Source organism: Xyrauchen texanus, chromosome 9, assembly GCF_025860055.1.
Source record: "Xyrauchen texanus isolate HMW12.3.18 chromosome 9, RBS_HiC_50CHRs, whole genome shotgun sequence".
NCBI lineage: Eukaryota > Metazoa > Chordata > Actinopteri > Cypriniformes > Catostomidae > Xyrauchen > Xyrauchen texanus.
The window spans coordinates 29,420,720-29,447,330 of NC_068284.1; the positions used below are offsets into that span (position 1 = coordinate 29,420,720).

General features: G+C 37.4%; 2 protein-coding genes across 5 annotated transcripts; both read right to left on the reverse strand.

Moving 5' to 3' along the window:
• Positions 1 to 432: 432 nt before the first annotated feature.
• Positions 433 to 8,448, reverse strand: e2f5 (E2F transcription factor 5). The gene is made up of 8 exons (XM_052133858.1): positions 8,151 to 8,448; positions 6,155 to 6,264; positions 5,778 to 5,942; positions 5,295 to 5,400; positions 4,840 to 5,125; positions 3,217 to 3,354; positions 1,386 to 1,424; positions 433 to 581 (listed from the first exon to the last, which is right to left on the reverse strand). Exons 1-8 carry the CDS (start codon positions 8,289 to 8,291, stop codon positions 472 to 474), a joined length of 1,095 nt encoding a protein of 364 aa, XP_051989818.1. The 5' UTR covers positions 8,292 to 8,448; the 3' UTR covers positions 433 to 471.
• A 577-nt stretch (positions 8,449 to 9,025) lies between these two features.
• lrrcc1 (leucine rich repeat and coiled-coil centrosomal protein 1) lies at positions 9,026 to 25,714 on the reverse strand. Of its 4 annotated transcripts, none has more exons than XM_052134301.1 (20): positions 25,547 to 25,714; positions 24,881 to 24,945; positions 24,552 to 24,757; positions 24,282 to 24,347; positions 23,992 to 24,159; positions 23,688 to 23,857; positions 22,405 to 22,554; positions 22,078 to 22,277; positions 17,295 to 17,469; positions 17,023 to 17,171; positions 15,351 to 15,573; positions 14,494 to 14,633; positions 14,122 to 14,323; positions 13,028 to 13,213; positions 12,589 to 12,763; positions 12,339 to 12,502; positions 12,030 to 12,238; positions 11,712 to 11,849; positions 11,495 to 11,630; positions 9,026 to 9,753 (listed from the first exon to the last, which is right to left on the reverse strand). In XM_052134301.1, the coding sequence occupies exons 2-20, from the start codon at positions 24,922 to 24,924 to the stop codon at positions 9,643 to 9,645; spliced, it is 3,012 nt and encodes a 1,003-aa protein (XP_051990261.1). In that variant the 5' UTR covers positions 24,925 to 24,945; positions 25,547 to 25,714; the 3' UTR covers positions 9,026 to 9,642. The 4 variants fall into 4 exon arrangements, with proteins under 4 accessions (XP_051990261.1, XP_051990262.1, XP_051990259.1 ...); XM_052134302.1 differs by having other exon boundaries at positions 15,351 to 15,555; positions 24,881 to 24,973; XM_052134299.1 differs by having other exon boundaries at positions 24,881 to 24,973.
• Positions 25,715 to 26,611: the final 897 nt, after the last annotated feature.

Genomic DNA, 26,611 nt, shown 5'->3' on the forward strand with positions numbered 1-26,611 from the left:
GATCTAAAGGCACATGTCCCAACAAGTGTACAGGCAAAACAGTGTCAGGTTTGGGTAGTGTTAATTTCTCAAATTACATTCAAACTCCATTCACCTCTATGGATTATGCCATCACTTGTCAGAAATAATGAGCAACACCACAAAACTGAAAACAAACAAATGGCTGCATTACACAAAATGACAACAGACACACAAGGTAAGTGGTCCTAATGTCTAGCTTTTTTGGTGGGAAGGGGTTTATTTTTCCTGTCTCTTTCTCTGAAACATTAGTCATGGTTGAAGGCAGATAGGGAAACGCTGTTAAAGACAGCAAACCCAAGCGGAGAATGAAATGTAAATTAAAGTGAAACTGAGCCAAGGTTCAGGGAGCAGGAAGGAATGCAACCGTTGGCAGTTGGGGAAGACTCATTAACTTTTCATTTTTTTTGTCCTGTGAAAGCAAGTGTGGACCAGCGTGGCATGAATCATGCCTTAATAATTAAGAATCTGCACATCAAAAAGGTTGCAGACTCCCTCGTTGTCATCAAGGTTGAAACTGTAATCCACACCAGGGTTGGGTGAAAGTCTTAACAAGGGGAAAACTACAGGGGTTAAAAGAAAAATGTTACCAAAAAGAAAGAAAAATTGGTCATTCAAAATACAAAATGTTTAAAATTTGTCATGTTATGATGATTCATATAAAATTGATGACTTTATTTGATGTTTTTGTCTCAAACTGGCATGTGTGAGAAAACAGAAACCTTGAAATAAACTCACTCAAATGGGGATTCACTACTTCTCAGCTACGTTTTAAAATATGTATCTACAATGCTAGCTATATGATTAGCTGATAAGGACGGTGAGAATAAATCAAACAAAAAAGTTCTGCTATGTGACCACAAGGGGGCTGTGAAGAATGCCAATACTGAAGCAAATAAATAGACCCTTTACAGCATTTCTGCAATATTTAGAAGCGTAAATCTAGCAAACGTTTTATATTTAACATTTTTATAAATGATTTAATGTGTAATATTATAAAATTATATGTTGTGTTGTTACCCTGGCATTAATAAAAAAAAAATACAAATAAAATTAGTTAGCACATCTATGATGGTCTTTCTAACGCAGCTGCTAAAGGAGTGAGAGTAAATTTGGCATTTTTCTCTCTTCTGACTGCCATATTCGAATGCTATAGAATTTTTCCCTCTTATGGAAAGTTGTTAAAACAATATAATTTTTTTTTTGCTATTGGAGCAAATGGGAAATGTAATATTTTGCAAACAAATATTTTGCAGTGGTCTCCCATTCTCCGCTACAGAAGTTTACCCTGGTTTACTTCTGCACTCCCAATCAATCAGGAAATGTGAAAAGGGCAAATGGCTGGAAAACATGTTTGGAGAACTTACCATCTGATGACATCAATTCATCTATGAGGTCAGAAACACCTGGAGTAAAAAGGGTCAGCGTTAATTAACTTCAACTCTGCGGACCCGGCGGCGGGTCCAAAAGGGGGTACCAAGTAGCAGAAAAAGTTTACTTAAAATGTTAAAGTCTCTGAATACATAAGTCAGGCATATGGAGTATCGTTTGTAAACTTACACCGTGTCCTAACCAGATCTGGTATCTTTTCCATGTTAGAGTTTTTGTCCTAACCAGCCGTGACACGCGACGAGCGACAGGGCTTTCTATTTTTGGAATGGTTTCTATTTCTGTGGCATCGCACCGGGCAGCGCAGTCAACAAATGGGTCTAAAATTATTCTTATTACAGTATATTAAAGCCGGTATCTCACTAGCTGGTTCGCAACAAATCGATTGTGGCCGAGGGTGTCACACACCTACCGAATGTTCTGCTTGAGGTCTCGTTCTCTTCAGCCGGTGCTGTCACACACACTCCGGTTCAGATTCAGAATGGCAGAGGGGAGATATACCAGCTCATTATGACTTTCTCTCCATTTCCCTGTCATGTGGAGATTGTCGATATAACAGCATGAATACCACGTGAACATAATCGTAACACACTGAATAAGGGTGTGATTCATAAAGTAACTTTGCCCCGTGTATGTGTGTGATTGTGCATTTATCCCCACAGGGTTTGCCATAGAAAATGAATGCCCATACGGAACTTCAGTGAGTGTTCAATAAACACACTGATCTGTCTGTGATTGCTCTGACTTCTACATTTTATTGTCAATTATCCTCATTTTAGTGTATGAATATCACTGTGTTGCGTTTGGTGTGGACAGGCTGATAGCTTGTCGCTGTAATTTTATTGCGTTGGGTCTGGTTAGGAAACGGTGTTAGAATCTGAATTTTTCATAGAAAAAGCAGCATTACTTCTGCATTTATGTTACATAAAATAACAAAATAAGGCCTGAAGAAATTTGCATTACAAATCTGTGCCAACTAGAGGTTAAGGTAGAAATATTAATCTGAATATAAAAGTCAGCCCCTAATAGCTAGAAACTTTAGATCTGCTTTAACCTTAGGCAGTTGCATAAAAAATTTGCAATTTTTTACTTTTTGGTGAGCTTGCTTGTGTGAATAATCCAAAGTTATATCTTGGATGTCCAGAACAAAATACGCAGTCCAGCAGGAAAAGCATGCTTAACAAATCATCAGAAATACATGTTATCAACTATTAATGATTAATCATCATCATCATCATCATCACCGCAAAGGGGAGGAGCTTTCTAATGACACCTAGATTGAGAGATTAAATAAAACAATGGGGGTGGTCCGTGAATTCAAAATTAGACTGTATGTCTATGGACGAGCTCATCTGTGAGGAGTAGTGGATCTCAACACTGTTCCTGGAGCAACAAATTATAATTCTCCAATATTGCTGCCATGTAATGGAATAATAAAATACTTTTTGGAGGGTGATGTACATGCTTGCAAAGTTAGGACAACAAAAAAAGATTTTTTTTAAATGCATTCATCAAAAGATTGCAAACATATCCAATATTATTTTGATATTTTGATACTTTTTTTATTTGGGAGTGTTTCTGAAAAAATTAGACCAATTTTTTGCAATAATCCACAGTATGTGTAAATGGTGAGCTTTTAAATACGAGCATGAAAAATTGCAAGTAGCAACCCAAAAGATATCTCCTAAACTTATCTCACATAAAAAAAATATATATATATTATCCCCCAATTCTTTGAAAATGACTGCTCTGTAATGTTATCTTATTGGTTTGTCCCAGTTATTGGTAGAGTAATGGTATCCTTCTCACCTTCTCTCTCTTCCCTCATTTCCTCCAGCATGGACTGCAGATCCTGGTTCTCCCTCTGCTGTACTTCAACAGCCTCAGAATCACCAACAGACTCCTGCATTAACAAACACTGACTAGCAGGGGACTCAGGGTGACATTCTAATTGAAAAAGAAAAAAGGTAGAAAAAAATCATTATATTCAAATGCTATATATCAATTCTCATATTTATTTATTCAATTTAATCTTTCTAGAAGATATTTAAAGGTGATGCTTGTAATTTTTCATTTCACCATTTATAGATTGATTCTACAAAATCAATCTACAAATGTGGCGCTACCTAAACATTACTTTCTTTAGGAGTACTGACTGCCACAACACAGCAACATTGGTTCAACCACTGGTGTGAGGGTTGGTGCAGGACTTTATGTTTGTCTGCTCCAAAATGAAGGAAAGACCGTTTGGGTAGACAGATTCTAGTGGCACAAAAATTACACACCTCACCTTTAATCTCTACAACTCTGGGGCATTTTTGGGCTGTTGCCCTCCCCCTTAAAACAATACTCCCAAGCATCCTAACTTTGAAAGCATGTAATTCTGGTTCTGGTCACCCCATCTCCCTCCAAAAAGTCAGATTTGATTCCACTAGAAGAAACATTTTAGCCCTCACAGATGTGCTCGTAGATATTTTGTCAAATTATCAGTTCATGCACCACCACCAATGTTTCATTGACTATCTAGGCCTCTGAGTGGACTATTAGCTCAGTTTAGGTGTCATTAAAAAGCAGAGATCCTCCCCTTTGTGTAATACATGTATAACAACTTTTCAAATAATTTTATCATCAATAGTCAAAAACATATTTCTGTTTTATAGTTCTATTTTGTTTAGCATGCTTTTCCAGCTAGACTGCATATTTGGTCCTGGACATCTAGGATATAACTTTATTCACACAGATTAGCTTACAAACAATTAAAAAAATGTCAAATTTCTTTTAGAAATCTACCTATTGTAAAAGCAGATATACAGTTTTTAGCTATTTTGGGCTGACAGCAGCACTGACTGGCGCATAAGAGATATTTGTGTTTGATGTCCTACAGAAATCATATTACACATTGTAATTATTTAGAAAATCCTTTAAACTGTGGTACTAGTCCAATAAACTAAACTACACATTCCTGAGAATGACAGCTTTCATTTGATATATATATATTGTCCATTTACGTGCTAGTTGAAAGACTTTTATATTAATATTAATACTGTATTTCCACCACATGAATGCATGAACCTTTGCAGACCAGCTGGAGTACTGGGGGGAGTTGGCATGGCAGAGATGTCATGAATTCTAGGTGGTGCTGATTTGCGATGTGAATATTTTCAGAACTTATTTTGTTATTTTATGTAATAAATGCAGCAACGATAGTTAACAATCAAAATTTCAGATTCTAAGCTTTCTAACGATACCAAATATGCCTGACTTATGCATTCGGAGACAAACATTTAAAGTGTAAAACATTTTTGTGACATAGCGCCACTTTTTGGATCTGCAGGCGGGTCTGCAGAGCTGAAGAGGTAAAGGAAACATGACTAGTGCCACAAGTATCAAACCAACAGTGTGTAAGGGGTGGGGCCAGTATGAAGGACTTACCCATGTGAACATCTGGGGGTGTGGAGGATGGTGTGAGCTGGTGCTCTGCAGCCGGGCTTTTAAGCTGGCTATGCTTCAGATCACAGAGCTCTGTCGAGGAGATGGGAAACCTTTGCAGACCAGCTGGAGTACTGGGGGGAGTTGGCATGGCAGAGATGTCATCCACAGGAGGGACAGAGACAACAACAGGCTTGGAGCAGCTTGTCTCTCTGTTTATCAGCATCACTTGAATGGGAGCGGAGCGACTTCTGAGGTTCATCTGGTACTTTTTCTGACCATTGTGGCCCTGAGTCAACAGAAAAGGCATGGAGATAAAAAAACAAAAGAAAAAACAAAACAAAATGCCTATATAAAAGCAATTAAATATTTTAAAACGTGCACAGTATCATTTTTTTGTTTTTCCACTTTGATCAATTTTTCGATAAAGATAAATGGTCAAGCAAGGTATACCATACCATCTCAGGTACTGGGACCTCCAACTGTGTCCCTGATGGTGCCATCACAGCTAGAAGAGTATCTCCACTGAATGCATCACATATGTCATCATGTGTGACATAGCTGTATGTATGCAGTGCTAAGCAACATTTCCAATTGTTTTGGGAAAAAAATTATTGAGATAAACAGGATGAGCCGTGTATAACCTACTTCATGTTTAATGTTTAATCCGAGGAGGAATAACTGGTTATGAATTGAAATAGACTAGAGACTGGAAAAACTGGACTAGGGCTAGTACTCCAATACCCAACATTAACAAAGCACAGTCAAAGAGGACCAGTATACTGTGTAATTAGCTGCACTCTTCTGACAATAGTGTGAGAAGAGCCCCACTTCCTGGGAGTGTTAACAATACGGAAACCACCCAAAAATGAAAGAATGCAAGCGGGAATATTTATGACATTTCTAGCATTTACATTGATTGTAATTGTTGAAAGGAAGGATATCTGCAGCTGGAGGAGTCTTCATTCAGATGTTTGATGTTCTGTTGCAGACATGCTTTCTGCATGTCCAGTGCTCTCTCTTGAATTTCTAGCTCAGCAATATTTGCCTTGAGAAGATCCACCTGCTCCAGAACTTCCTGAGGCTGGCAGCCTGTACTCTCTCCCCTAGTTAAGACAATGAAACTGCTTTAGATGATGATGTAACAGGGCAAAGCAAGCATACAACATGAGATACAATAGAAAAACTCATAATTTTAGAAAACACACCAAAAATACATGAGGGGAACAAGCGTCCTTATTATCCCCATGTTTTTAACGTCAATACGATCAGTAGTTTCAGCATTGCCATTTCAAAGAGGATACATCTGCATACTCACTTCCACTGAATTATGTTTTTTGTCTTTTTTTCAATGAGCCCAATGCCTTCAAGAACATTGGTGATGTCATAGATTCTTCTTTTCTGTTTGACTGCCAAACTGTCAGCAGCCTGTTTAAAAACAAAAACACCATGTTATTATAAAAGACAGTCCAATAAGGCAAGAATAATTTTCTAATGATGATGATGAGCCAGGCTTTTCTATGAGGGGTCCACAGATCTGCATTATATACACTGGTGGCCAAAAGTTTGGAATAATGTACAGATTTTGCAATTAGGTTAAGAAATTGGTGCTTTTATTCACCAAAAAGTGGCTTTCAACTGATCACAATGTATAGTCAGGACATTAATAACTTAAAAAAATTACAATTTGAACAAAATGCTATTAAACTATTACAAAAGCATACTCATCAAAAATTCCTCCACGTGCAGAAAAAAGCTCAATGGGGTTAAGATCCATAACACTCTTCCAATTATCTGTTGTACAATATCAGTGTTTCTTTGCACACTCTAAACTTTTCTTTTTCGGTTTCAAAAGTGGCTTTTTCTTTGCAATACTTTCCACGAGTCTTCTCTTTACTGTTGTACATGAAACTGGTTTTGAGCAGGTAGAATTCAATGAAGCTGTTAGCTGAGGACATGCGAGGCATCTATTTCTCAAACTAAAGACTCGAATGTACTTGTCCTTGTTTGGTTGTATCTGGGCTTTCCACATCTCTTTCTGTCCTTATTAGAGCCAGTTGTCCTTTGTCTTCAAAGACTGTAGTGTACACCTTTGTATGAAATCTTCCAATTTCAAGAATTGTATAGCCTTCATTCCTCAATACAAAACAATGATTGACTGATGAGTTTCTAGAGAAAGACGTTTCTTTTTGGCCATTTTATGACCTAATATTGACCTTAAGACATGCCAGTCTATTGCATACTGTCAACTCAAAAACAAACACAAAGACAATGTTAAGCTTCATTTAACGAACCAAATAGCTTTCAACTGTGTTTGATATAAATGGAATGTGATTTTATAGTACCAAATTAGCAATTAAGCATGATTACTTAAGGATAAGGTGTTGGAGTGATGGCTGCTGGAGCCTGTTTAGATTTGATCAAAAATTACTTTTTTCAAATAATGATTTTTTACACCAGTAATGTCCGGAGTATACTTTGTGATCATTTGAATGCTACTTTTGTGAATTAAAGTACAATTTTCCTTCCAAAACAGCAAAAGATGTACATTATTCCAAACTTTTGGCCACTAGTTTAATATAAAGCATTATTTTATATAATTTTTGACATATAATAATAAAAAAACATAAAATATTAAACACTGTAATAATGTTCTTTTTTATATGGGGGTCCCCGTGATGGCTAAGGGATCCCTGGTTAAAACCCCTGATTTAGAGCACTGGGGTGGGGACTAAAGTGTATCTTTTGGTAGAAAGGCTGTCTTTGCTGGTTTCAGATAGTAGCTCAACTGTTATCAGTAGCGTTTCCCTAGACAAAGTGTGCTATCGTGAGAAGCATGGGTAGGTGTGTTTGCACTGACTGCACGGACTCAATGTACTGGAATTCTCATAACATTTTTGGCATGGCAGCTCATGTACTCGGATAATAACAATAAGTAAAGATTCTAAACAGAACTGAACATTCTAAATTCTAAAATAACGCACATCAGTTGTTTAACACTACTGAGTCTTAGCTGGCACAAGCGTCAGGTAACAAACACCTGCCATTTCTGAGAACGTCGTACTGTACACCTCACAGGTTTCGGTTCAAAAACGATCTCTGTCACAATACGCCATTTCAACTCGTTTTTTAACACTCTAAAGTAGTTTACGAGCCAAACACGTCGTTTTCTACATCTCTGACAGTCTCAGAATAACAAAGGTCCACTCAGGTAGAAACACTTTCTTTGTGTGACTTCTGACAGACCACCTGCCCGACTTTCATTCATTCATTCATTCATTCATTCATTCATCCGTAATCGCATTTAAACCCACCACTTTGAGATCAAGCACTCCGTCTTTGGCCTCTTGAAGCAGAGTGACGAACTTGACTGTGAGGAGACCCAAACTCTTCTCATGGCGACTGGACCCGTTCGGTGTCGCGTGAGGGACACTCGCGCTGTTCGACTCAGCCATACCATCCAAACCCCCAACTTTGGGGAATGCAATTCAAAACTTCCCCCTTTGTCTCGTTTTGAGGTGTAAACGTTTGCCTCAGATTAGCTGGTCACGGTCAGGGGGAGTGAGAAACATCTTTTTCACTTCTTTACCTCAAGGCAACACTACTCGAGGGTTTTTTAAATGAGAGGAAATGACGTTGAATTACCGTTACTATGGAAACATCTCCACTTTTTTACTTGTGTGAATGTTCGGACAGAGACGTTTAGAGATCCTAATCCTTGGTCAGAGGTACATGGCACTAAATGTAATAAATATATACATAAATAAACAATATAAAATGTATACAGAAAATGGCGATATTACATAAAAGTGCATTACATAATGGCGTAAGTTTAAGGTATGTCATCAGCTTTATAAATTATTAATATTTTGTATCTTATATTTTATAAAAAAATACTATGAATATTTTTGCTGAAAACAGCATATAAATTTAATTATAAAATTAAAAAGAGTAATTTCGTATTAAAGTGCATTGCATGATGGTGTATGTTAATGGTACATGTCTTCAGCTTCACAAAATTGTAATATTTAGTATTTTACACTTTATAAAATACACTGAATATTTATGACTGAAAACAGTACAGTTTGACAGCAAAGACCATTTTGTACAATGTAATCTGAGACAAAACAAAAAATGGTTTAACTATTTTAACATTTAAAACAGACACGGAATGAGAACAAGTTTATACATTTAATTATAAAATTGAAATTTTTTTACAGGTACAGGCTGCCAGCCTCAGGCAATTTTACATAAAAGTGCAGTGCATGATTGTGTATGTTTATGGTTGAAGAAATCAGCTTTCACTTGTAAAAAAAATACACTATGAATATGTTTATGACTGAAAACAGTAAAGGTCTTTTTTATTATGTAATCTGAGACTAAACTAAAAACAGTTAAATAATTTAAAATAGCAAACAGAAACAAAATGACAATGAGTTTATTAATTTAATTATAAAATGTAAAAGAGAAAACAGCAAAGGGAAATTGTACATAAAACTGCTTTACATGATGTCCTCATTTGCACAAATTATAAATATTTCAAAATGTACTAATAACACAAGTTTCACAGTAAAGGCCATTTTGTATTTTTGTCATTTGAGACATTAAGCTAAAAAAAAAAAAAGGTAAATACAGTTGGCTGGACACTCAGAAGTACAATCATTTCATGGCATGTTCATGTTGGCTGCCAGAAGGAGAACTGTAGGTTCATCATAGGTTACAAAAACGTGTGACTTATGTATTAAAAAAGGGCATCCTCCAAGTATTTTTGTCTTTTGGTTTTATAGTGGACCTTTCCACTATAGGTTAGAAGTCTTTCAGCACATGCGTAAGACGTCTCATTTTCTCCTGCATTACCTTTTTATTACTCTCAGTTTCCTCAAGCAGCTGTCGCATTTCCTCTTCCACCTGGAGCACCTGTGGTTTAAAAGTGGCAACCAAATTAAAAAACGTAAACACTATTTAATGTAGCCTGTATCGCACTTTATTTAACAAAGATTTGTTCATGGTTTTCAAGAATAAGGGCATGCATCAAGTGATTATTCGAAATTATTTTAGTAGTTAATGTCATAACTCTTTGAGGTCCAGTCTTTGAAGCCTGTTATGTATTTGCCCTTATATTTACAGTGCACTGGCATATAAGCAAAAGTAAGACCATGCAAGGTTCCTCATCATTATGATTAAGTCAGTGTACACTGTAAAAAATGTCTGTAAATTTAATGTAAATGCCTGTAAAAATGCTACAGTTAAAAAATGTTAATTGGTTAACGAGTAGTTACTGTAAAAGATACGTTAAATGTATTAATATATTTAAAAAGACAATACATGTAGTTTCTTGGTAAAAAGTATGATTGTCCTGTATAATTAATGGTTAAAATGTATATTATGTTTAACAAGAGAGTACATGTATTTTTTACAGTAAATTATTGTTAAAATTATGATAAAAACAGTAATCGGGCATTCCTAGAATTCCCTGCGTGACCCATCACGTTTCATAATATTTTATGGGAATAGTTATGTTTCTTCTTATTTTTAAAATCAGTTTTGTACTTTTGGGTGCTCTGTGTTATATTTGATGTTGTTAATTTAATGTTTATTGCATAATTTTAATTTCACATGTGTTACCCTGATGGTGTTTAGTGTTTGTGTGAGTGACACTGAGCACTGTCTCTACATACTTATTGGTCATTGCTCATGGAAGGGCCACTCCAGATGAACTACATGTCATCATGTGCCCTTCTGTAATGACTAAAGTGTTTAACAATATATTATAAAGTGAAAAGCAGATTTTTACAGTTTTAGAACATTAATATATTAAGTTTATCATTTAATAATATAAACAACATAAAATATACCATAAAAACAAAGTTTTAAATTGTAAAATGTACAGGTTGTTCTTTAAAGTTGTATACATTTCTACTGTATTTTTTAAATAATTATTCTGGCAAACACAGCTGCCAGTTTTTTTTGTGTGTGTTTTTTTACAGTGTAGATACAACTGCCACAGTTCTAATAATAATGAGGTCTAATAGATTCTACCTAATAGATTATTTAAAATGAAACAGTCAATTTCTTTTCAAAATATCAGTTGCTGTTACTACTGTAAAATTGTGATAATTTTTATTAAGGGTGATTGTGTAATTTGAAAAACTTTGAGTATTTTGAAGCATGCACAATATTGATCTTTTCCTTATCAGTGCTGTTTAGAATGTCAGAGCTATCCACTGTTTAAGTGGTTTGACTTCCTCCATAGCACTTAAAACTGGAGAATTCTCACTAGAGTTCAAATGGATCGCATCAGTTTTGTGGTCTGCACTGCAATATTGAGGGATGTCTGGTTGACGCGTGGGCGCTCCAGAAATACAGTAGAGCAGAACAGAGCAGATAACTGGCGCTAGTGGTTCTATGATTGCTTGCGTGAAAACCAGGCATCAATCACACTGCAAAAATATTGCATTGCAGATGAGAAGCATAATGAGCACGTATAAAGCGTAGATCGGACATTTTCACCAGATAGTGCCATGCCATTGTTCTTTTCCTGCTGTCCGCAACCCAATCCGAACATACCTGCAACCCAATTTTGGGTCACGACCCACCAGTTGAGATACACTGCTCTAAACAACAATACTAAAGTTATTCAATTTAGTGGCAGTAATACCTTCTGATTGGCTTTCTCTATCTGTTTCTGTTTGTCATTTGCAAGACTAAGCAATTCAGCCTGATGGGAAGCCTGCAGAGACTCCAGTTGTCTACGGAAGGCATCGTCCACACAGTGAAGCTTCTCCACTGCCGCTCTAGAAAGACAATAAATAATATTTTAATGTATAAAATCTTTGCTATCTTGTCTAAATGATGACCTGCTGCACACCTCTTACCTGTGTGCCAGTGAAGCTTTGTCTCGTTCTTCAATGAGAGCTCTCTCCTTGGAATCAAAACCATCCTTCATTCGCTTCACCTGGCTCTCAAGCCTGTTCAATAGCTCTGCCTTTTCCTGCCATTTCTTACTTGAAGCCCTACAAAAGTTTAATTCAATAGTTTTTTTAGTTTGTTGTTGAACCTAATTGATTACTAAGCAACTGTGTGACATATGTAGTAAGACATGAGACAACTGGTATACAGCCTTTGAAAGCTTGGAATCATAACATATTGATGATTATAATTTAAATGCACGTGTCTTGTCTGTTATTCCAGACCTGTAGGTCTCTTTGACCTCATTAAGCTCTGCCTCATTATCAAGTAGCTGTTGTTTCAGCTCCTCCTTCCTGATACTAAGTTGTTCCACTGTGTCTCTGAGCTCCCCTGCAGAAGCTGATTCTTCCTCCAGCTGCTGCTTAAACCTTCGCTGGGCCTGCACACTCTCATCACGAAGATTACGGATCTGCTCATCTCGCTCCAGCAGTGCCTAAGACCAACAATTTCACAGAACAACATGAGTCAGTCTGTGAGAACGGACACCACATAAGGTTTTTCTCTCTGGTCAGCTGCATTATATGGGACTTTACCTCTTTTAGTTTGCGAATAGTCTCTGTCTGGTCATCAACAATCTTGGCTTTAATCCTAAGAGTGTCATTGTCTCTCTCATTCCGTTTCTTCTGCGATTCCAGTTCGGTTAACAAAACCTCAATTCTGGCCTCTAGTCGACCTCGGTCCTGTGATAAGGATGCACCTAAACAAAACCACACACACAAAATTTCGCAGGAAAATAACCCCAACTACTTCAAAGTCATATTTTCTTTTAAATTACTGTTGTACCTTGCTGTGCAAGCTCCTGGCCCCAGATCTTCCTCTCTGCCCGTAGCCCATCTATGACAGACTCTTGAGCAGTAAGCTGGGAGAGCAGCTTAGACTTGTCCCTCTTCAGTAGCTCCACCTGAAGGTTGAGGCGCTTATCCTCCTCTAGCCTGGATTCCAATGACTGTACACGGGACTAGCATGCAAAAGCAGAGCATAATATTGTGACATTTGAATACATTATGTATAGAGTTATTAAAATTACAATCACAACCATTTCAACCGTACAAGAGAACACATGGCAACATTTTTATACTATGATAATGTTATGTATTGATATGATAATTTGATTCAAAGCTAATAAGGATACAACCAAACCAAGATCATATGGTAATGTAATTATTTTCTTAATTATTTATAAAAACCGTTCACACTTTTTCCACAAATGCTCCGAAGATACCTTGAACTCAGTGTTGGCTTCTCGTTTGGCTTTGAGGAGCTCAGCTATTCGAGATTTCTGCTCCTTCACCATGGCTGTGAGCTCCTGCACCAGAGTGGCTGACTGCTTCTCTTTCTGCTGAGATTGGCTGAGGCTTGACTTGACTTCCAGGAGTTCGGCAGACACTTGATCAAACCCCTCTTTTACCTACAATCACACAAACAGTCAGGGCCTGCATAAATAACCTGTCAACAAAATAAAATAAAAACAAACACTTGGGCAGTTCTGGGCTTAATTTCATTGAAATTGTATGTACTGCACTGACATTAAAGGAATATTCCAGGTTCAATACAAGTTAAGTTCAATCGACATCATTTGTGTTATAATGTTGATTACCACAAAAAAAATATATATATTTTGACTCGTCCCTCCTTTTATTTAAAAAAATTAAAATAAATAAAAATATGGAGGTTACAGTGAGACACAACGGAAGTGAAAGGGGCCAATTTTCAGATGGTTTAAAGACAGAAATGTGAAGCTTATAATTTTATAGAATCACATGAATTCTTCTGTATTATTTGAGCTGTAAAGTCATTTGTCATTTTTACATTAATTTGAGGGTTTGTTGACATTACAACGTCATGGCAACGAAGTTGTAAAATTGGCTTTAACTTTACACCAAAAAGGTTAGTAAGTGATTTTATCACACTAAAAATCCAGTTAAAACACATATAGTTTATGTCAAGTGGCTATAATTTTTAAACAGTTTTTTAACATATATGGATTGTCCCCATACACTTACATTGCCTCACTGAAACCTTTTTTTTTGTGCTTTTTTTTTTTAAGAAAAAGAGGGACATTTTTTTGTGGTAATCAATATTATGCCACAAATGCTGTTGATTGTGCTTAACTTGTATTTAACTATTCCTTTATTTCATTACATATTACCTACAGGGTATATACCTATAAATTAAACATTTTCCAAATAACTATACTTGAATTTGTAAACTAGACTCAATCCAATCCTTTCTAAAGTGTAATATCACAAGATCATTGTTTTTAATTTTAAGTCAATATGTTACCTCACAGTTTAGATTTTCAACAAATAACCCTACCTCTGAGAAACGCTTTGCCTCAATAGTGAGAGCTATGCGAAATTCATCCTCAAGAGAGGCATACTGATTTCGAGCATCAGCAATCTTCTGCTCCATATCAGCCTGTTTCTGGGTAAATCTCATCTCTGCAGCCTCCACCTCTTTGGTTACAGCCTCCTTAAACTCAGTACCACCAGGAAGCAGCCGGGACGCAAGCTCTTTCCTGTACCACAAAGTTAAGCACTCAAACAGGTGCAAGATGAAAACAGTTAGAGGTTCTTTGAGTTTGTAAACATGTTTTGTAAACTGAATCATTTTTAAGCAGTCAATCATTTTACCACTAAGAAAATGATAATGGACATGATTACAGGTACATGTAGTGCTTTCATGTACCTGTGCATCTCCTCCCTGGAGGCCAACAGTTCATGCAACTGCTGTAGCTTCTCTGTGTGCTGCCGGGCTGATGCTCTGAGTATTTCAATTTCCCTTTTAAAGGCAGATGCCTTTTTCTCCAACTCCTGAGTCCTTTTCATCTGAGATACCATAACAGGTATTCAAGTTTACAAAGAAATATTCCATTTTGAAAAGTAAATTATATAAATTAGTTATATGTAGATACATTTTCAAGTGGTGCTTCAAGCAACTTTTTTGAAGCAGTTGATTAACCTGTGCAAAAGGTCAGGTGTAAATATTCCATTGAATGTAACTCAATTCAAAATGTCAAGAAGAAATTGCACACATTCGCAATTCAGCCAAATACCTGTGCTGTGGGAGGTGCAATGGTGGTGATATTTATCTTGAAACTACTTCTGCAATCATCCCGCAGAAAGTGTCTGGGCATAGGTTAAACTGACTTAAATAACAATAACCAAAATAACAGCGAAAACTGGCCCCTAATGGATTAAAATGTAGACTATTAAGCACCTCATAAACAGTGGTGGGTCTATGCTGTGTTCATTATGTGTTTTTGGCACCATTGTCAGAGTCCCTCTGCTAACACCATGTCAGCAAATACCCTAAAGTAGCAATTGTTCTTTTCAGCAGTGAACATTCATGGTTTAAGAGTCTGAACTGGATTCCTCTTTCGCAATACATGAACCTTGCAGATCATTTATCTTAACACTCAGATTAAGCTATGGATCCACCCCTAATGAGGTTATGGACTGCCATTTAGGATGCAAAGGCACCTCCGTAAATTTTTTTCAGCCTGTTCGTTTAGTTTTATAAGCAACTTTGAAAAGCACTGTTACCTCTTCTGCATGTTGTTGTACCCTGTGAGCCTCTGCCTGGCTCATGCTGTCTTCCAGGCTGTGCAGTGCCCTCTTGTGCTGCTCCTCCCGTTTGTGTGCCTGCTCCAGCTGCTCTAACATAGACCTGTATCTCTCCTCCAATTCCCGCACACGTGCCTGCAATCCTGCTCGATCGGAACGCTCTTTTAACAACAACTCCTTCAGCCTAATGAATGAGTGAGATCTGCTTTTTAATAATATCTTTGAATCATAATCATTCCTATGTACCGATCATTGTACTTGCCAATCAAGTTTTAGGATATCACTACGGGTTCAAAATATTGAATATTACACAATTCTTTTCTTTACACAGTGGCCTATCATTTAATATTCATTCCTCAAAAAGGATCTGAAAGTGCTAATTTGTAATAGAAATAAATGTTAAACTCAATCTACAGAATCTGTGGCATAATATTGATTACCCAACATTTTTTACTTGCCCATCTTCTGGATTACAATGAGGCACTTACAATGGAAGTGATTGGAGCCAATCCGAAAACATTAAAATACTCACTGTTTCAAAAGTATAGCCACAAGACATAAACAATGTGCATGTTCAAATGATTTTAGTGTGATAAAAAAAGTTATAGCTACTTTTACAATTTAGCTGCCATGGTGATGTAGTCAACAAACATACAAAACCTAAAAACTACAATTTGAACAACTTTATAGCTCAAATAATGCATGAGTTTTAACAGAAAAATGTATGTTAGTGCTTTAAAAAGCAAAATTATAAGCTTCACATTTCTGCCTTTAAACCCACCAAAAATTGGCTCCATTCACTTCCATTGTAGGTGCCTCACTGTAACGATTTTTGCTTTTTTAAGAAAAAGACGGACGAGTCTTTATTTTTTGTGGTAAACAAATGCTGTCGATTGAGCTTACCCGGGATATTCCTTTAATTACAGATTAATCACAAGTCAATATTATAATTGACTGACAGCCCTACATTTAATACACGACAACGTCATGTTCATTGTATAAGTAGTGGTGCTTAGCAGGAGAAGAGTTAATGAAACAGATACTGGACTCTGTGAGGCAAGAGTCATTAACAGCAGAGTGCTGCAGGGGTGGCAATAAGAACAGATTAATGATCTACAGCAGACGTGTGCTTGTCACCACAACATCAATCTATAATTACAATTTATCACAAGGAGGAGCGCGTGGGCTATAAAATTAGAGCACAACATCGGGGCTATCATCACGCCCCAGCAACTGGCTCACAGATGGGATGGAGGGGCTTCATAAATAAGGGCCCAACAGTGGGGACACTGGAAACTTTAATTTAAATTTAATTATACCAAAGTGTATTCAGATCTCACATTTCAGCCGGAGCCGACACCAGTTAGGGTGCCAAGTCCTTGTTGGGAGAAAATGTTTGTGTGTTTGAGTGACATAACAGATGTCCAGAGTTGCATCTAATTGTGTTTATTGTGTGTGGGTAACTGGGTATCTTTATTCAGTTTTATTTTATATAATAATATTTAATTGGGATCCGCATTTCACATTAATTTCAGTGCATTTAATTTCAAGCGTTATAAAAAAAAACAAGAACTATAGAACAAAGGGGCAAAGTAAAAATATATTTCATATGTATTTCATATATTATAAAGAGAGGACTCTGCATTCTCACCTGTCTGTGGTGTGTACGGCCAAACTCTGAAGATCCTTCTCCTCACTGGCTTGAGTCTGTAGGCTTTTAACCTCCCCTGCAAGCCTCTGCACAGCCTGCTCTGCTTTCCAGCGTCGCTCCCGTTCCTGGTCTCTCTCTTCTACTATTGCCTAAATGTTAACACATACTTACTAATGTTATTTCCTTTTTTGCAAACTTACATATACCTCTTCACTTCATTTAGAGGGGAATATAACTTCATGTTAGACATAAGCAGCCTAGACATAGCATACCCTGTAGGTTTCCTCTTGAGACTGAGTTGAGGTTTTTTTAGGACTTGCTCTGACTGTTTGGGGGGCCTTTTTAACAAAATCAACTGTTTCCACAGACCCAGAGCTCTGGATTGAGGTCCTCCTACGGGTGCCAACAGCTTGCTTTGAGGACCTCTTCTTCAGTGTGGCTGTTGAACTGCAATGGAAATGAAAGCTATTTCAGAAGGAAATTGCTAATAAGTGAAAATAATATGAAAACATTCCAATAGTCACATCAAACTTCACATCTTTAACAGTTCTTGGACACTATGACCAATTATTTAGAAATATATATATGGAAACAATTAAGTGAACACTGCAAAATGAACATTTTTGTTTTATTCTATAAAAGTACTGACAATATTTCTCCCAAATTCAAAAATGACAATATTTTTATATTGCTGTTGGGTGACTTTATGCCACTCCTGGCACAAAAATTCAAGCAACTCGACTTTGTTTGATGGCTTGTGGCCATTCATCTTCCTCTTGATCACATTACAGAGGCTTGAAATGGGGGGTCTGGAGATTGGGCTGGCCATGACAAGATTTTGATACGGTGGTCCACACCTTGATTGACCTCGCATGGAGCAATCCTCAGAGTTGGCGAACATGGTCAAAGCAGAATGAAGCAAGTTTTTTTCCAGGATCAAATCATCCTTCACGTGCAGCAATGACAACTTTGCAGATCCTAGGCATTATACAGTGAGGAAAATAAGTATTTGAACACCCTGCTATTTTGCAAGTTCTCCCACTTAGAAATCATGGAGGGGTCTGAAATTGTCATCGTAGGTGCATGTCCACTGTGAGAGACATAATCAAAAAAAAAATTTATTTGTACGATACAGCTGCAAATAAGTATTTGAACACCTGTCTATCAGCTAGAATTCTGACCCTCAAAGACCTGTTAGTCTGCCTTTAAAATGTCCACCTCCACTCCATTTATTATCCTAAATTAGATGCACCTATTTGAGGTCATTAGGTGCATAAAGACACCTGTCCACCCCATACAATCAGTAAGAATCCAACTACTAACATGGCCAAGACCAAAGAGCTGTCCAAAGACACTAGAGACAAAATTGTACACCTCCACAAGGCTGGAAAGGGCTACGGGGAAATTGCCAAGCAGCTTGGTGAAAAAAGGTCCACTGTTGGAGCAATCATTAGAAAATGGAAGAAGCTAAACCTGACTGTCAATCTCCCTCGGACTGGGGCTCCATGCAAGATCTCACCTCGTGGGGTCTCAATGATCCTAAGAAAGGTGAGAAATCAGCCCAGAACTTCACGGCAGGAGCTGGTCAATGACCTGAAAAGAGCTGGGACCACCATTTCCAAGGTTACTGTTGGTAATACACTAAGACGTCATGGTTTGAAGTCATGCATGGCACGGAAGTTTCCCCGAGCACATGTCAAGGCTCGTCTTAAGTTTGCCAATGACCATTTGGATGATCCAGAGGAGTCATGGGAGAAAGTCATGTGGTCAGATGAGACCAAAATAGAACTTTTTGGTCATAATTCCACTAACCGTGTTTGAAGGAAGAAGAATGAGGAGTACCATCCCAAGAACACCATCCCTACTGTGAAGCATGGGGGTGGTAGCATCATGCTTTGGGGGTGTTTTTCTGCACATGGGACAGGGCGACTGCACTGTATTAAGGAGAGGATGACCGGGGCCATGTATTGCGAGATTTTGGGGAACAACCTCCTTCCCTCAGTTAGAGCACTGAAGATGGGTCGAGGCTGGGGCTTCCAACATGACAATGACCCGAAGCACACAGCCAGAATAACCAAGGAGTGGCTCTGTAAGAAGCATATCAAGGTTCTGGCGTGGCCTAGCCAGTCTCCAGACCTAAACCCAATAGAGAATCTTTGGAGGGAGCACAAACTCCGTGTTTCTCAGCGACAGCCCAGAAACCTGACTGATCTAGAGAAGATCTGTGTGGAGGAGTGGGCCAAAATCCCTCCTGCAGTGTGTGCAAACCTGGTGAAAAAACTGTAATTGCAAACAAAGGCTACTGTACCAAATATTAACATTGATTTTCTCAGGTGTTCAAATACTTATTTGCAGCTGTATCATACAAATAAATAGATAAAAAATCATACATTGTGATTTCTGGATTTTTTTTTTAGATTATGTCTCTCACAGTGGACATGCACCTATGATGACAATTTCAGACCCCTCCATGATTTCTAAGTGGGAGAACTTGCAAAATAGCAGGGTGTTCAAATACTTATTTTCCTCACTGTAGCTGTCAGTTTGTCCAGAAACTCAAGTGACATTTCACCCCATGCTTCATGTAGCACTTGCCATAGATGTGGCTGTCTTGTCGGGCACTTCTCACGCACCTTACATTATAGCTGATCGCACAAAAGCTCAATGGGGTTAAGATCCATAACACTCTTTTCCAATTATCTGTTGTCCAATGTCTGAGTTTCTTTGCACACTCTAACCTTTTCTTTTTGTTTAATGTTTCAAAAGTGTCTTTTTCTTTGCAATTCTTCCCGTAAGGCCTGCACACCATGAGTCTTCTCTTTACTGTTGTACATGAAACTGGTGTTGAGCAGGTAGAATTCAATGAAGATGTAAGCTGAGGACATGTGAGATGTCTATTTCTCAAACGAGAGACTCTGATGTACTTACCTCTTGTTTAGCTGACATCTGGGCCTTCCGCATCTCTTTCTGTCCTTGTTAGAACCAGCTGTCCTTTGTCTTTGAAGACTGTAGTGTACTCCTTTGTATGAAATCTTCAGTTTTTCGGCAATTTATAGCATAAGCATTGTATAGCCTTCATTCCTCTAAACAATGATTGACTGATACGTTTTAGGGAAAGCCGTTTCTTTTTTCCATTTTTGACTTAAGACATGCCAAAGACAATGTTAAGCATCATTTAACGAACCAAATAGCGTTCAGCTATTATCAAGGATAAGGTGTTGGAGTATTGGCTGCTGGAAATGGGGCCTGTCTAGACTTGATCAAAAATTTCTTTTTTCAAATAGTGACAGTGCTGTTTTTTATAAAAGTGGATGTTTTTTGTGCTGTTTGTGTGTGTGTGTGTGTGTGTGTGTGTGTGTGTGTGTATGTATACACACACACTAATGAGTCAAAGCATTATGACCACTAACAGGTGAAGCAACTAATGTAGGTCATCTCCTAACAAGGTCAAGGTTTGGATAGATTAGACGTAGTCAACATGTAGCCAACAGCAGGAAAAATTAGCAGGAGTAAAGACCTGAGTGACTTTGACAAGGACCAAATTGTTATGGCCAGATGACAGGGTGAAATGACAAGTCTGAAACAGCAAGGCTTGTGGGGTGCTCCCAGTCAGCAGACCAGGTACACCCCTTCATGGCAATGGTATTCCCTGATGGCAGTGGCCTCTTTCAGCAGGATAATGCCCCCTGCCACACATTGTTCGGGAAGGGTTTCAGGAACATGATGAAGAATTCAAGGTGTTACCCTGGCCTCCAAATTCCCCAGATCTCAATCTGATTGAGCATCTGTGGGATGTGCTGGACCAACTAGTTCGATCCACGACAGCTCGACCTCGCAATTTACAAGACTTGAAGGATCTACTGTTTTGGTGGCACGTGGAGGACCAACAGCATATTAGGCATGTGGTCATAACGTTTTGGCTCATCGCCCCACACACACAACAATAAAACCACCTGCCTAATATTGTGCAGGTCCCCCTCGTGCCACCAAAACAGCACCAACCCGCATTTCTGAGATGCTTTTATTCTCACCAAAATATAGAGCAGTTATCTGAGTTACCGTAGACTTTATCAGTTTGAAACAAGTCTTGCCATTCTCTGTTGACCTCTATCATCAACAAGGGATTTTCCATGTTGGTGCCAGATGGGCTGGTTTGAGTATTTTTGTAACTGCTAATCTGGGATTTTCACGCACAACAGTCTCTAGAATTTACTCTGAATGGTGCCAAAAACAAAAAACATCCAGCGAGTGGCAGCCCTGTTGACGAAAATTCCTTGTTGACGAGAATAGCCAGATTATTTCGAACTGACAAAGTCTACAGTAACTCAACTAACCACTCTGTACAATTGAAGAATTGAGAAGAATAGCAACTCAGAATGCTATTCTGATATGAGGGTTGGCGCTGTTTTGGCAGCACGAGGGGGACCTACACAATATTAGGCAGGTGGTTTTAATGTTGTGGCTGATCGGTGTATAAATATAAACATTTTCCTTCTCCAAGTCAGAGAGAGAATATTATTATTCACAAGATATATACAATTTTATACATACAATTATGTGCCCATCTAGTGTTAATAAATTGATGCATCTTAATAGACTGCAATAACATGGAAATGGAGAGAGAGCTTCCAAGTTTTCAAGAAGCCAAATGAACAGTTACTGACAGAATAATCAATCATGTGTGCAAGCAATTTTAAGTGGGAGGAGCAAAGACAATTAATAAACTATCTTGATTACTAGATTAAGGCAAAGCCTTTGTATGAAATGCAGAGCAAATTTTCTATGCCTTTAAACCTTATTTTCTTAGATGCACCATCCCCTCTTTACATAATCTCATTAAAAGTTAATGAGCAAATAGTGGCACAGAAGTGCACCAGTAGTGCATTTGTTTAATTCTTGCTAATTCCCTGACAAATTATTTGTTGTGGAGACCATTCAAAGCTTAAAGTTTTGCCATTTTTGGCTTGGAACATTTTTTTGGCCAGGAGTGTACATTTTGACATTATTATTCAACATATACATTTACATTATACATATACATATAAGTTACTGTACCAGTCAGATTGTTTAGGTTTGGTGTCCTTAGTCATCTTTTTCCCTGCAGCTCCTCTGGGGTAAGTAGGGATTCTAGAACGCTGTTGACTCTCTTTTACACTGTCACATTCACTCTCTGATGTCTGATCAATGTCTCGCTTTGCTTTACGTACCACAGAAGGTAAAGCAGAGCTTGTGTTAAAGCCACCCCCTGTTGGGACCTTTGTACAAATGTAAAATATAGAAAAAAAATTATGTATTCATATTCTAAATTTCAAACTGTACAATTTTAATGAAAAGACTGAAATATTTGAAAAACTGAAATTTAATTATCCATAGGATCGCTACCTTTTTAAAGAGGTGGGAAACCTGCTGCTCTAGCTTTTTAATACGTAGCTCATTTTCTGGATTTTCTGTGGTTGATTTTCCAACTCGATGTCGAAACTTGGTCAATACCTCATCAATCCGTGGAGTACTGAGAGTAGCATCTGATTTTGCCTTCATAACAAAGAAACAAACTGAACATGCAGACAGTCTCATTCTCGTCCCAAGTTAATGCAAATGTCAATGCTCATCTTAAAGCAGATAAAATCTCATGAACGAAAAAAAAAAAAGAAAAAAAAGAGCTGTCAAATTTAATGCGTAAATGCATTTGATTGATTTAAAATGTTTAACGCGTAAATTTTTCTTAATCGTGATTCACGCATTTATCGTAAATACAGCATAAACACTGGTGTAAAGGGCGGAAACTTTGTTATGTGTCTGCCCAGAGTCATTACACTGATGCACTCGCCACGGCGCCAGAGCCCTTCTACCAAGGAAAGCCTACAAGCTTAGCATACGCGGCGGTCCCATAAAATGCTATGGGCGGAACTGTTTTACATATACATTTATTCATTTGGCAGATGCTTTTATCCAAAGTGACTTACAAAAGAGCAAAATATAAGCGAATCATCTTAAGACAGTGGTAAAAGAAAGTGCCATATTACAAAGTTTCACTAGTATCAGAATAGTAGTATTCAAAACAGATTAAAGTGCAACAAGATTATAATAACTTTAACATACTAAAGTTGACCGTTACGCTCTCTCCTAATATAGAGCCGCAGAGGTTGTTATCTCTTAGATAGAATTATCTCTTGGGACTGAAATTAAGTATTTTTCAGCATATGTAAGGCACATGGTATAAGTATATATAGTATAAAGTGGCGCTCGATGCTGGTGTTGACACTCTGATGCGACTCATGGATGCCGCTTCATGATTGCTGTAACAAAACAGATGGCCACAGTCTACTGGCAGATTAATATTGTGGATGAAGGGAGTTAAAGAGATTTAATGTCCATTGCAATGAATATGCAACCTATGAGGGGACTAGTTCTTTCAACTCCCACTTTTAAACGTTTAATATTACTTGAATGGGTTATATTAATGCATTGCTTTATTTATATTGTTGAAGGCTTTGTTTGGAAAATGTAGGAAGATGGAAATAAATACCTTTTGAAAAGAAAAGAAGTATATATATATAGTGTCAAATTTCAGCACTTTAAAAATCTAACTACAAAAAATTATGCGATTAATCCCAATTAAAAAATGTAATCGACTGACAGCACTACAAAAAACACAACATGTTTACCAGTTCTTCATTAGCACTAATGTCTGATGAAATTAGAAACTCGAGAAAATCCTCAAGACCAGGAACATCCATGGGACTGTCCTCTGCTAAAGCAAATGCATTTCCCAGGCGATCTACTCCATCTAACGTAGTGACTTGATGCAGAGATTTCAGAACTATCTCCCTGTAGCCTACAAACAGTGGGAAAAAAACTGACAGCTTCCTTATTTTATTATTTCAAACTTTTCACAACAGCTCCAACACATGTTAAATATCTTGCTTGTTTCAAGGAAGGAAACTTATTTATTTTTTATTTTATTCAAACCTGGCAATGAGCAGACTGGATTCTGTGAGCCGTCCTTGCAAAGAGTAACATCTTTTAAATTCTGCAGACCCAACAAGCACTGCAGCAGATGGTTCATACTATCCAAGTGATTGCTGTGGAGCTGCAGGTATTTTAGTTTGTACTCAGCTCCATGGAGATATAAGAGGCCTGAAATCACAAAGTCAAATTATTAACAGAGATAAACCAAACGACTCAGGTCCTGCATGTATACATAAGAAATTTATAATGAACACATTTGCTACAAATGATCATGTAATATTCCAACCTACCTGTTAGGTCATTTATTTGATTGTAGGACAAATTTAGTTTTATGAGGTTTGTTAGTCCATTTAGCCCTGAAAATAATATACAATATTAAGAGATTACATAACAAAGAAACACAATTAGAAATAATATGTTACAGGAAGGATTAGAAAGTAAGAAAAAAGGATACTTCCATTTTTACCACCCCTCTAACATTGTTTTGCAATAAAAAAAAATTATACTACATGGGGAACAAATGATTAACAATTTTTCTGGCTCAAAATTCTGAGCTTTACCTTCCACCTTGGTGATTAAGTTGCAAGACAGGTTTAAGGTACGCAGTGAGGACAGGGAAGCTAATCCCTCTATACAATAGATGTGATTGGATGACAGGTCCAGATGTCGAATGTGCCATGCTGTCCTCAAGCCCTCAATCTTAGAGAGGCGATTACAGTGAAGATTCAGCGATGAAATACTGTGGCTCAGTGGGACCTCTAGTAGACTAAAAACAAAGATCATCAGTGAAGTCAACATTACAAATTACAGTAATTAAAATATATTCCAGCCAGTAAGCCTGTAAAAGGCACCGTTATTGTAAAACTGGTTTAGAATCTGTAAAGCTCACCTTGAAATATCCTTATCGATTAGACAGAGCTCTCCAGCAGCCATTAGCTGCTACAGACAGTGACACTGTGTCCACAACAAACTCTTTATTAGTCTGTCAAATTGACGGATGGTTTAAAAAAGCAATGAACAAATAACTCACAACAACAACATATGATTTTTTCATACGTATTTGAGGTACACCATAACTTGTTATTGTTTCACATAGACATTCATTTACTATGCCCTCGAGTAAAGGACAAAGTGATCTGGAACAAAATATTGTCATCAAAATAGGTGTTAAATCCTCTCCTTGCTTCAGATAATTAGTTACAAGTCTAAAACTTAGAATAAAACAGTTTGAGACACAGGACGTTCGTCAACTCAATACTTAACGCAACACTAAAATGTAAACAAAACCCTGTTCTTTCCAAGAAAAAACACGGATCGGTTAATTTGCCAATACTTCATGTGTTGTTCACGGGTTTACTTAAAAACGGGGATTTAGAGCAGCCAATGTTGTATAAAAGAAAACAAATAATATGTGACAATTCTGATATATTATAAACAAAGTGATTTTGTTGCTTGTATTTTAAGCTTTTATTTTTGTTTATTCCACAGTATCTAGTTAACCTTCGCCTACCTAATACAAATACTAATGCGTAAAAAGTACTTATATTATACTCACTTAACCGAGGTGTGTTAAACTTGAATTGTCTCCAGAGGACTCAAAGCTGTCCATGTTATTTAGCCGCGGTAGAAGTTAAAAGTCCCGCTTAGCAGTAATTCACGGTCGTTTCTACAAGGGACCCCTCGCTCGTCAACTTCTCGCGCATGCGCGTTCTGTTAAGATGCGTTCGCCCTGTGCTTTTCAGTTCTCGTCTCAGCGTATTAATGATGGAAACCATTAGAAACTTAAGTCATATAAATATTATAACATTATTATTATTAATATTATTATTATCAATATAACAGAGTGACTATTTGCACTAGGTGTAAATAACTACCGCATAATGCGTCTATTTGCACAGAAATAGTCTGGTGGAAACACAGAAACTGCTCTTTGAATATCTCTGCAAGTGTGATAAGATGTGCTTTTTCTATGCGGATGGCCTGGGTTTTAATCCACTTTTTGACCCAGTTTTCCCTATCCTGTTTACTTTCTCCACTCTTAATATTTCTCTTTAATACTACTTAAACTAATAAATAGGCTACAATGAATATAAAGGTTGATTTCCTTGCTGTAATAGGTTGGTGTAGGATGTCTGTGGCACTCTAAATAAACACACTACAGTGATGCCTTGTTGGTTTTTAATTAGGGGTGCAAATAGTATCTGTCCAACACTATTTGCACTTAGTGCAAGTAGCCTCTGCCTTATTACTATTATTATTATTAAATCCTGCTGTCTTCTTGAAATCTCATATAGCATACAATGTTTCTTGGATAAAGTAATATTTTTGACAGAAGTTCATGTTGGCACTTAATACTTTAAATCTTAGATTCTGTTATTGTGGCTTAATTGACATTAATAGTAATTCATGAATTTAAAATTGTTTGTGTTGAAAAAAAACAACAACTGCTGTTTAAAGACGTTTATCATTTTTTTCTAGTCGAGAGTCGATATTCGATATTCGTCTACTGAAGTGCTGATGCAATCTTTGTTTATTCAAATATAAAATAGCATTGAAGAGGATTTGAACCCAGGGCTTCTTTTAAAGGATAGAGTATATTACCGCTTGACCACCCATTCTG